This window comes from Brassica napus, chromosome A8, assembly GCF_020379485.1.
Source record: "Brassica napus cultivar Da-Ae chromosome A8, Da-Ae, whole genome shotgun sequence".
In the NCBI taxonomy this organism is placed as follows: domain Eukaryota; kingdom Viridiplantae; phylum Streptophyta; class Magnoliopsida; order Brassicales; family Brassicaceae; genus Brassica; species Brassica napus.
The window spans coordinates 22114050-22124430 of record NC_063441.1 but is presented as its reverse complement, the minus strand read 5'-3'; the positions used below and the strand labels follow the sequence as shown (position 1 = coordinate 22124430).

General features: G+C 36.0%; 4 protein-coding genes across 6 annotated transcripts; 1 reads left to right on the top strand and 3 right to left on the bottom strand.

Moving 5' to 3' along the window:
* On the bottom strand, positions 1-1030 carry LOC106362301 (probable prefoldin subunit 4). Its single transcript, XM_013802174.3, has 3 exons — positions 882-1030; positions 668-790; positions 1-405 (listed from the first exon to the last, which is right to left on the bottom strand). Exons 1-3 carry the CDS (start codon positions 891-893, stop codon positions 145-147), a joined length of 396 nt encoding a protein of 131 aa, XP_013657628.1. The 5' UTR covers positions 894-1030; the 3' UTR covers positions 1-144.
* Positions 1031-1950: 920 nt separating this feature from the next.
* Positions 1951-2571, top strand: LOC106359407. Its single transcript, XM_013799115.2, has one exon. It carries the CDS (start codon positions 1992-1994, stop codon positions 2532-2534), a length of 543 nt encoding a protein of 180 aa, XP_013654569.2. The 5' UTR covers positions 1951-1991; the 3' UTR covers positions 2535-2571.
* A 761-nt stretch (positions 2572-3332) lies between these two features.
* Positions 3333-7745, bottom strand: LOC106362302 (myosin-binding protein 1-like). Of its 3 annotated transcripts, none has more exons than XM_013802176.3 (4): positions 7372-7745; positions 5030-6938; positions 3827-4937; positions 3333-3740 (listed from the first exon to the last, which is right to left on the bottom strand). In XM_013802176.3, the coding sequence occupies exons 2-3, from the start codon at positions 6885-6887 to the stop codon at positions 3853-3855; spliced, it is 2943 nt and encodes a 980-aa protein (XP_013657630.1). In that variant the 5' UTR covers positions 6888-6938; positions 7372-7745; the 3' UTR covers positions 3333-3740; positions 3827-3852. The 3 variants fall into 3 exon arrangements, with proteins under 3 accessions (XP_013657630.1, XP_013657629.1, XP_022546170.1); XM_013802175.3 differs by having other exon boundaries at positions 3333-3757; positions 7372-7743; XM_022690449.2 differs by lacking the exon at positions 7372-7745 and adding an exon at positions 7190-7317 and having other exon boundaries at positions 3333-3757.
* Positions 7746-8354: 609 nt separating this feature from the next.
* LOC106362303 (transcription factor MYB60) lies at positions 8355-9864 on the bottom strand. Its single transcript, XM_013802177.3, has 3 exons — positions 9547-9864; positions 9317-9446; positions 8355-9205 (listed from the first exon to the last, which is right to left on the bottom strand). The coding sequence occupies exons 1-3, from the start codon at positions 9677-9679 to the stop codon at positions 8671-8673; spliced, it is 798 nt and encodes a 265-aa protein (XP_013657631.1). The 5' UTR covers positions 9680-9864; the 3' UTR covers positions 8355-8670.
* Positions 9865-10381: the final 517 nt, after the last annotated feature.

The window sequence follows — 10381 nt, the reverse complement described above, 5'->3', positions numbered from 1 at the left end:
TAATTGATCAATTTGATTTGTTTTGGCTTTCTTTGTAATTAACCAAACTTACAAGGTCTCAAAAAAAACTTTAATAGTAATAAAAATCAAAAGGGTTTGTCATCTGAAACAGATATGTAAAAGTTTGGTTGGAATGTAATGGAATCAATCTTCTTCAAGATTGATAGAATCCTTGAACTTAGCATACAAAACCTTCTTCAGCTCTGCCATTTGCGAGACGATAGATTCCTTCTCTTGTTGGAGCTTCTCAAGGCTTTTGAAGGTCGCCTCCTTCATCTCTTCTATCTTTGTTTCCACCTCTTCCCTCGGCATATGAGCAAACACTTCTCCGATCTGAAACCTCACCATCTCCTCGTCGGAAAGGATCAACTCGTTCCCCGCATCCTCTAGATTGTCACACTTTTCCTAAGTTATCAAAACAAAAACAAAAAAAATTCGGACATTGAGTTTAAAACTACAAGAGTTGGAGGCATGAAAAGACATGATTGAGAATTATTACAAGTAACAGATTAATTAGAGGAACATTCTAATTAGATTCATCAACAATGGATGTGTCTTAATAACCGATTAGTTTGACCTATTCTCTAGTCTTAAAACCCTAGAATCGAGGCAGAAACTCAAATTTAAAATAAAATAAAAACTTAAAATAAACGTTTTAGAGAGGAACCTTTGCGAATTTGATATCGTCTTCGAGTTCGTGGAACCTGTTGTTGAGACGGCTGAAGGTGTTAATGTTCTGTTGGTCCTCCCATGTCACTTGCATCTCAGATCCACTGCTACTACTCTTCCCCTGCACATTTATCAAATCATTCATTAAAAAAACCAGAAACTTTTGAGTATCGAGAAAAAAATTACACTAAGAGTTTGAGATTTTATGTTACTTGTTGCATCATTTTCGTTTCTCTCGCCGATTGGAACAAAGTGAATAGCTTTTTTTCTCGTCTCTTTTCTGGTTGTGTTGGGGACGAAATTGACAAAGGGGAATCTCAAGAGAGTGTAGCGTGTGTCCAAGTGGACCTTTTTGTCATTAGAAATGAAAAAGCCCAAAAGATACAATGATGTTGTCCGAAGCCCATTTTGCATCATCTTTTTTCCTAATTTTCTTTTTCTTTTTATATTTTGAACGATTTTTACTGCCTGACGAAAAAAAAAACGATTTTGATTGCATTTTGTCGTACGTGTTTAGTATTGCATGGAATACTATAGGTAGTAAATGTAGTATTAGCATATTTATCAGTTAAAATGATCGAACACTTAAGAAAACATACGTGAAACTTATACATTTTAAAGAAAATGAACAAGTCACCTATTGCAAAATTGCTTTACGTATGTAGATTTTGCAAATTACAACCCAAACATATAAATTATTTAATGCAGTTACTATATCCCTAAATAAATAAAGTATTTATCCAATAAAAAACAATTTAATATAATACGTTTGTTTCTCTTGTTTAATATTAGGCTAATAACAAGAAATAGTTTATAGAGCATAACGTTTAAATTAAAATTACAAACCTAAATCAAGAAAGAGTTGGTTATTCCAACAGAAACCATATAGAAGAGTTCCAGGATCTCCCCAGGCATTTAACAGAGGGAATAGACCATTAAATATGGCAAACGAAACATGCTGTACTAACTGCAACAACACATAAAACCAAACAGAATCAATCTCCCTCTCCATCATTCTACCGTTTATATATTTTGCTCCAGACAAGAATAGTTTCGGCGGTGAGGGAGAGAGATCTCTAGGGTTTTCACTAAATCCTTGGAGTCGATCTCCTTCTCCATCACAAACCATTTATCTCTGTTCGGTTAGCATACAACTTTTGCTTCTGTTTAAGTCCTTTTTCTTAATTCTTGCATACAAACAAGGAAAACATGCAGATATACACATGACCTAACTTGTACAACAAGGCACAGATCCCATATGATTTGACTTTTTGTGATATATATACATATATAATCATAAAAAAAAAAAACAATAGTGAAAAATGGTGAGGGTTGGTGAAGCATTGAGTGTATCAACCTCATCGTCCTCATCTCTCAACGAAAGTGAAGCTGACGAGCTTCAAAAGATGTCACTAGAACCACCGAGAGCTAAACCCAAGAAACGTCTCTCGAAGCAACTCTCAATGCTGGAGACCAAAAGAGACAAGGCATGGGAGCGTCGCCGTCGCCAGATGCTCCATCACCTCGAGATGAAGCAAATAAACGAAGGAGGAGATATTGACTTAACAGACGAGGACTTGAGTGAGCTCAAAGGTTCTATTGAGTTAGGGTTTGGTTTTAATGAGGAGCAAGGACAACAACTTACAACTACGTTGCCTGCTTTGGACCTTTACTTCGCTGTGAACCGTCAGATCTCGCCGGTTTCTACACCAAGCAGCGGTGGATCTTCGTCGTCTAGACTTACTTCCCTTGGAGAAGGTTCCTCCTCCTTTGGTAGTCCTATGAGCGACTCGGAAGGATTGAAATTTATGTCTCCAGGTAACTTTTTTTTTTCATGTTGCCGCATTTTTATAAGAGATCTTTAACTCATTTCTATTTTTTCTTCTATAAATATGAGTTTTTGCTACAATAAATTCCTGAATAATATATTTTTCTATTATAAGGAAATGTTATATTTTGTCTTTTATTATAAAGACAAAATAGCATTCATTTAAATAAAAAAATATATAACATTAGTTCTACTATATATAATAGAGGACTACTAGAACAAAAACTCATATTTATTTAATAGTTCCTCTGTTATATAAGAAAATTTAGAAATAGAACAAAAAAAAATATAAGATGATTTAAACGCATTCTGTTATTTAACATGTATCATCGTATAAGTGTTGGAATGATATAACTTACTAAAAGTAAACTTTCAGGAGATAACCCCCAACAGGTTAAAACGAGGCTGAGGCATTGGGCACAAGCTGTTGCATGTTCTGTTATACAGTATAATTAACCAAAGAAGTGAGACAAAGGAAGTGTTGTGATATTATGGCAGCTAACGAGGGTTTATTTAAGGAGGTGATTAAGACAGAAGAGCAAACTATTGAAGTTACAAACTAAAAGAAGAATTGACAAAGATGCATAAAGGTCTTGGTTTGTTGTTATCCAACTTTTATTTTCACCAAAGACCAAGAGTAATTCTATTATAGATATACTAGGTTTTTGCTTCTAAATTTTTCCTATCAAACTTCTTTTCTAATGTCAAAGAGAAATATACTTCTTTTGTTCGGTGAGAAATAGACTTCTAATGCAGAAAACAATGATGAATGTCTTGTTATTTTTCAAACTCGAGGTTCTTTATTTAACTTTGTTTACTAAAACCAGCAAAGGAGTATCAGTTTAACAGAGGCTTAAGCAGGCTTAAACTTTTTCACCATGTTATTATAGGCGAAAAAGTTACATCAAGCTTAACAAAGTATCAATTTAACTAATTAAAAAATATAAAATGAAAACTTCAACACTCCCCCTCCCCCTTCCACACACACACATACATACAAACACTCTTCACACAAATCCTACAAGAAAAATCATAGAAAATGCAAACCAAACCCACAGAAAATGAAAATCCACAAGGACAATATAAACACCAAACCCCAAAACAATATGAATCATTCCTGAATACTGTAAAATATTGAGATTATTATTGTATAATAAAGGGGGAAAGGCCATGAAGAAAATGCTGTACAGTTTGCTTAAGTTTTTTCACCACTCTTGGCTTCGTTTATATTCTTCTGCAGTATCTTCTACACAAAGTTATCTAATAAAAAAAAAACAGATATGAAAACTAGAAATTTGTACAACAATGAGATAACTATAGAGGACATACCTTTGTGATTACAGGTAGAACCGGCATCAACACTCTGTATGATTATGTCTTTTCATGCTGAGGGTTTGCAAATGAGAAGCTATTTCCTCAACAAACTGTACACCTTCACTCCCATGCCCAAGAGAACTCACAACATGCTCTAAAAAATCAAAGTCTCCCTTCAGCTTCTCTACTCTCTCACGTAGCTCAGTAACAGACTCTTGCCTTGCTAAGTTATCAACATGAGCCTCACCATCCACATCTTCTTCTTGCACCATGTTTTCAATCTTCTCCAAACAACTAGTGATATACAATCTCTCCTCATCAAAACCACTTAAACAGTTCTGTACCTTGTCGCTCACTCTCTCAGTCACATTCTTGCTCCTGAAGTAATCAATCTCAGCTTCTAATTCCTGAATAACCTTCTCTCTCTCAACAAGCAGCTCATTAAGTTTCTGTATCGCCTCCAAATCATACTCAGCCTGCTCCTCCATCATCCTAAGGTTCTGCAAAGCCTCCATCTGAAACGTAGCCTTCTCTTCCTGCAGCCTCGTGATCATAGCCATCGCTTGGTTAGTAGCAACCGCCGAAGCGCTTCTCTCTTCCTCCAACTCTTTGTATAAACCGGTGAGAAACTTCCTGTCGTGATCAACCTGTCTTTTCAACCTCTCAACCTCGCTTTCTCCTTCTATCTCGCTCACGGAAACACCTTCTAATGATAAGGTGCTCTCGTTTCTCTCCAGCATTCTCTTTTGAATCAGCAACTGCATATCTTCATAGTCTAGGTTCTTTGTCTCCTGATCAACAATAGATATCCTGGGGCTTATACGAGAAGCTGAGATTTGAGTGAGTAGTGCTTTGAGGTCTTGGCTGACTCTAGAAGTGTCTTTACTCATCCATTGCTCTATATGAGCTTCTCTATTACTCTCGTTGTGTACAATGATGTTTTTGTATGCATCAGCAAGATCCAGCAACTCACCACCTCCTTGAGTCCACTCGCATGAATCAAGGTTTGTTTCTGCTGCTACTGACATTGAGTTGAAAGAAGAGGATTCTGACTCAGGAGCAGCTACTGTGTGAGAAGCCATCTCAGACAATGTAAGAGATGTTTCTTTCTTGTTGTCTGATACACCTGATATGAAAATGTGTTTATTTCATAAGAGACTAATAACTATTTCACAATAATTTAAATCCTACAGGAGCAATGGTGTAGAGAAAACTTACAGTTTTCATTTGAATATTCAAGCATGGAGTTTGTAGATTTTGAAGGTGATACAACTACATATTCGGATTCTAGAGAGGTCATATCAGCTTGGTTTGTGTCCCTCTCCTTATATGTCTCAATAGGAGTTTCAGTTGTTGTGAAAGACTCAGGAACCTCTTCTGGAGATGTTTCATGGAGGGGCATAAGTTGAGTTTCCTTTAAGACATGTTCAGGATTTGTATCAGAATCTGATGATGTTGAAGTAGTGACATCATTGAGGCACACGAGCTCAGCCTTCTCCATCAAGGCATCTGCAGGACTTTCCTTCGAATCTGGTGTTAAAGAAGTATCTTGGAGGTGAAGCAGCTCCTCCTCCTCCTTTAAAATAGCTTCTCCCATTAAGATATCTCGAGGATCAGCTGAAACTGGTGTTGAAGTAGCATCACTGAGGCAAACAAGCTCAGCCTCCTCCCATGAAGCATGTGCAGGACTTTGCTTAAAATCTGGTGTTAAAGAAGTATCTTGGAGGTGAAGCATCTCTCCTTTCTCCTTTGAAACAGTCTCTCCCATGAAGACATCTTCAGAAGTTTCAGCCGCAACTGATGTTGAAGTAGTAACATCATTGATGCAAAGAAGCTTTGTCTCCCCCATCAAGGCACCTGCAGAACTTTCCTCACAATCTGGTGTTACAGAAGTATCTTGTAGGTGAACCAGCTCTTCTTTCTCCTCTAAAACAGTATCCTCTACTAAGAGATCTTCATGAGTTTCAGCTGCAACTGATGTTGAAGTACCTGTAAGCTCTGACTCCTCTATTAAGATATTTTTAGGAAGTTCCTTAAAATCTGATGTTAAAGATATATCTCGGAGTTGAATCAAATCTTCCATGCCACGTGATGCTAAGAGAAGATGATCTAATGATGTGATCTCTTCTTCCTTTAACACCTCCTCTGATATTTCAGGCACAACATTGACTGTAATAAGCTCACTCACCTCCAACAAGGCATCTGCAGGACTTTCCTTAGAATCTGATATTATAGAAGTATCTTGGACCTGAATCAAATCTTCTTTCTCCTCCAAAGCAGCTTCAGAATGTTCCATGGCTCTTGATGTTACAAAACTATCATCTAATGAAATGATTTCTTCCTCCTTCAACACCTTCTCAGATGTCTCCAGGTCCACATTTTGAATCCTATGATCCTTTTCTTTAACCGCAACACCTTCATCTTCTGAAAATACATCTTCTTGTTCTGTATCTGAGTGAACCTTGAGCTCAGTGTACCCAACATGAGGCAAATCATTGAACCTGACACTTTTCTTTGGTGTACAAGTTTCTTTCCCGGTTCTCTCATCACTAACCAAACCAATCTTGGCTAGTGTTTCCGGTTTAGCCAACACCTCACCAGTAGAATCAATTTGTGGTATCCACAGCTGATTACAACATGTGCAGTGTCTTGGACTTGTGCTTGGTTGGTCATCCAACTTCCCAACCAATAACTTGTAACTTTCAGCATTGGACTTATTGGTTGTATCAAAAGAAACAAGGCAAGCTTCACACATTCCTCGGACATCAACCAGCTTGCCATGAGCGTGACAGTAAACCAACGACGAGATTTCTGATTTGTGTTTGGAGCAAAACATGTCCCAGTGAGATGTCTTCAAATCTTTTGTGTTCCCAAGGATATGATCAAGCCTTGAGCATATAAGACATGGAGATTGGAGCTGGGAGTAATCTGCAAACTTCGTGATCACGTAGGTGAATATGGAGTTAGCAAAGAGCATGACCATCAGCAGCCACTCGTTGAAGGCTAGTGCCAAAGCTTTTGTGAAACTCCGTGAACCGGTTTGAGATTTTGCTGGAGATATCTGTGTAGTATCCATCTTGTTGGTATAACATATAAGATCAAGAATCAATAATAGCAGGTTTCAAATCTGCATTAACGAGATGCAAATCAAATAATTAGTTAAGACAATAAACAGAGACAAGAAGAGAGAACGTTGACTAAAACTAAAACAAGCGTACATAGAAGTTAAGCTTATGATCCTTGTCTTGGTCTATTTTCCACAGTAAATAACAACTTTTCCAAACATAAGTTTTTTTTTTTTTTAATAATTGGACTACTCTAGATCAAGTGGTTCCTACAATAAAGAGATCTAAAAGAGAAATAGACAGCTCAACTTACAATTTTTTTGGGGAAAAAAAAGAAGAAATCAAAATTAGAATAGAACGATCACACCAAGCTAGCTTAAGAAAGATATACTAAAAGAAGATGAATAGTAGCATCAAGGGGCACACAAGTTTATATGAATCAAGAACAAAACACATAAGCTTGGTTCTCTTATCTTATATGTAAAGGAAACTAACCTTTTGATCATGAGGTAGGAAGGATGATCACCAGAGTCAGTGGGAAGTATATTTCTTTTGGATCGAATGTTTGATCACAGAGTTGAAAGTACAATAATTACAAAAGCTACTTGCTCTGTTTTGTTTGATTCCAAATTTATATTATTTTATAACAAAAGAATACTCAGAAAAGGAGAACCCATACATAGACCCAGCTAGGACTGACGTAGTCAACAATAAACCTCGAATTATTAAATTAACTAAAAAAAAACTTAATTCATTTTGAAACATTGAATGGGATCTATTTGATTGACCAAACCAAACACCAAAGGGAAAACAAAAGATAAACATGGTGGAAACAGATTAGAAAATGCTTTGACAATTGGCAGTATTGGTGCTAATTCTAATAATTATACCTTTTTATTAAGAGATATAAAATGCTTTTGGTAGTCTTTAAAACGAATAATCCTTTTTATATGGTAGGCAAAGATTGAAAGTGAAGAAGGTGGACGGTGAAGTCAGCTACTAATGGCTGCCGAAAGTAAGCTTGGCCCAAACCCAAGCTTGACCAACTTGTGGTCAGTGTCGGCTATAGGCCCATTTCAGACCTTATCACCGACCCGTAATGGATGAACAAGATGTGATATGTTTTCCTCTTGCATGATGAAATGATAAACGTCAGAAGAAAAAAATAGAGTATACGTATTTTATAAAAATGCTAAATTATTTTCGAAATTTAATGCTTAAAATTATAAGTTTAAGAGAAGAAAGTGACTACCATATTACATATAGCGCCATTATTGGAGGATGCTCAGCGATCATTACGTATGGGGTTTCTCTTTTTCATATACGTTTAACCATCTTTAGTATGGATGGCCTACATTCATTATTATTTCTAATTTCTTCAAATATAAAGATCACACGTTTTCGTGTATGATATAAAGCCTTAACTTACATCTCTCATTCATCTTTTTGTTATGGACTAAAAGGTAACAATTAACAAGAGTTCCAAATATATTTTCCACATTCCATTAACGTTGATCAACCTCTTATAAACTGATGTTATTTGTGACCAAAAGTTCTCTTGATATTACATAATATTTAACCTCTACATATAATATTACAAATTGATAAATGAGTAGACAAATTCAGATCAGTTACAACTTATGCAGTGATCATTAACTAAATATATATTAGAGAAACCAAAAAAACATATGATATTATGTATTTTGGTTTCTTTATTTTTGTCTATAAAATTAGTAGTCACATTAATAAGATTCACAGGGAGAAAGAAAAAGAGAGAGGGGGACATCTCCTAAATTAAAGCATATTAGAGAGCTCCATCAATGGACTCATCACCTCCATTTGACCACCAGTATTTGTTTCCTCCAAAAGCCATTTCTCAATAAATGTCAATGGTGGAGTAGCATCACCATCACCATCACCATCTTCTTGAACATCATGATCGCATTTAACGTTTTCCTCTGAGTTCTTTGGATGAACATGGAATCCCTGATCCCAAGAACCTTGTTCATATGGAGACTGATCATTGTGATGATCCATGAGATCGTTAGTCCGGTTTTGCGATTTTTGTTCCAAGAAGTTAGCCGTGCTACTCTTTGGGGATGCTCTCATCCAACCTTCTAGAAGGCGAGAAATGTTTTCAGTGCTTGAAGCATAGGTAGATCTATGATTAATAGTGTTTCTTGCGGCTGAAGTTTGCAACGGGATGTTCTCTGAAATGCTTCTCTCTTCACTCTCAGACTTGTTGAGCTTCTTCTTCAAATGGGTGTTCCAATAGTTCTTGATATCATTATCAGTTCTTTGTGGTAGATATGAAGCTATGGACGCCCATCTTAAATTCAACCATATGTAGACAATAAGCCAAGTTAGGGTTCATATCATCAAAGATTATAACAAAAAGAAAATTTAAAATAAGAAAAGAGATGTTGAGTAATGAGATTACTTGTTACCCAATAGGGCTTGTAAGTGAATGATCATTCCCTCCTCATGAGGAGTGAAGTTTCCACGTTTGATTCCAGGTCTCAGATAGTTTGTCCATCTCAGTCTACAGCTCTTGCTGCATCTCAATAACCCTTTCAGATGCCAAATATACAATCATCAGGACACATATGCAAACAACAACTGAAATAAAATAAAATATAAAACTAGAAGAAAATATGTTAAAGTAATGACCAGTGTTGGTGGGAACAGATCTCCAGTTTCCAGGACCATGTTCTTGGATGTAAGAAACAAGAATGATGTCTTCTTCAGGAGTCCATGGTCCTTTCTTGATCCCTATCTTGTCACAGCATGGAGGCCTCCCCATCTTTCTCTCTCTCTCTAGATCTCTAGAGTGTAATAATGCTGATCTTTATAGATGTATGAATATGTATATTATACATAAATGAATTTAATGCAATATGTGTATGTATATATGTGAAATTAATTGGGTGACTTAAAGAAGAGGGAAGAACTTTTAGACCTGCTTTTCTTGACAACCTCTTTTGTATCTACCAAGCTCACGAGTCAGTCTTCCTTTTCCATTAACTATTTTGCGTAGTCAAATTAACAAAGATAGTTTGATCTCCATAAAAAATGTTTATCTTCTCTAATAAAACGTTACTGAATTTTTTAGTAAACGATCCACCAAGTTTTTTTATCATCGAGTATTGCCATAAAAGGAACTATAGAACATATATATTCTACATAGTGTATCGGTGAAAATAAATAGCTTGATATGGAACTTTAGTTCGTAATTTTACTTATGAACATTGCGGACTTGATGGAGGATTCGTGCATGTATTAACCAAGACTTGCAAGCTATATGACATTTTGGTGAAAGTAGTTGTAATGGGTGGTAAACATAAAGTGTGACATGAAAACAGAAAATTTTACATTGATTTTCTCCATGATTAAAGGGAATCATTCACTGCAACTGGGACATCCTCAAGACTCAAGTTTAGAAAAACTAAATGCAGAATTTAGTGTAACTTGGAACAAAAATAGAAAACCATAATCACACAACTTT

What these genes read in the sequence shown, in the direction of transcription:
- LOC106362302 (XM_013802176.3), bottom strand. Translation starts at nt 6,887, where the DNA reads ATGGATACTACACAGATATCTCCAGCAAAATCTCAAACCGGTTCACGG. An exon ending in TGAATATTCAAATGAAAACT is followed by an intron (nt 4,938 to 5,029) that starts GTAAGTTTTCTC and finishes TTTTCATATCAG; the next exon opens with GTGTATCAGACAACAAGAAA.
- LOC106359407 (XM_013799115.2), top strand. Translation starts at nt 1,992, where the DNA reads ATGGTGAGGGTTGGTGAAGCATTGAGTGTATCAACCTCATCGTCCTCA.
- LOC106362301 (XM_013802174.3), bottom strand. An exon ending in ACGATATCAAATTCGCAAAG is followed by an intron (nt 406 to 667) that starts GTTCCTCTCTAA and finishes TTGATAACTTAG; the next exon opens with GAAAAGTGTGACAATCTAGA.
- LOC106362303 (XM_013802177.3), bottom strand. Translation starts at nt 9,679, where the DNA reads ATGGGGAGGCCTCCATGCTGTGACAAGATAGGGATCAAGAAAGGACCA. An exon ending in ATCTGTTCCCACCAACACTG is followed by an intron (nt 9,447 to 9,546) that starts GTCATTACTTTA and finishes GGCATCTGAAAG; the next exon opens with GGTTATTGAGATGCAGCAAG. An exon ending in CAAGCCCTATTGGGTAACAA is followed by an intron (nt 9,206 to 9,316) that starts GTAATCTCATTA and finishes GTTGAATTTAAG; the next exon opens with ATGGGCGTCCATAGCTTCAT.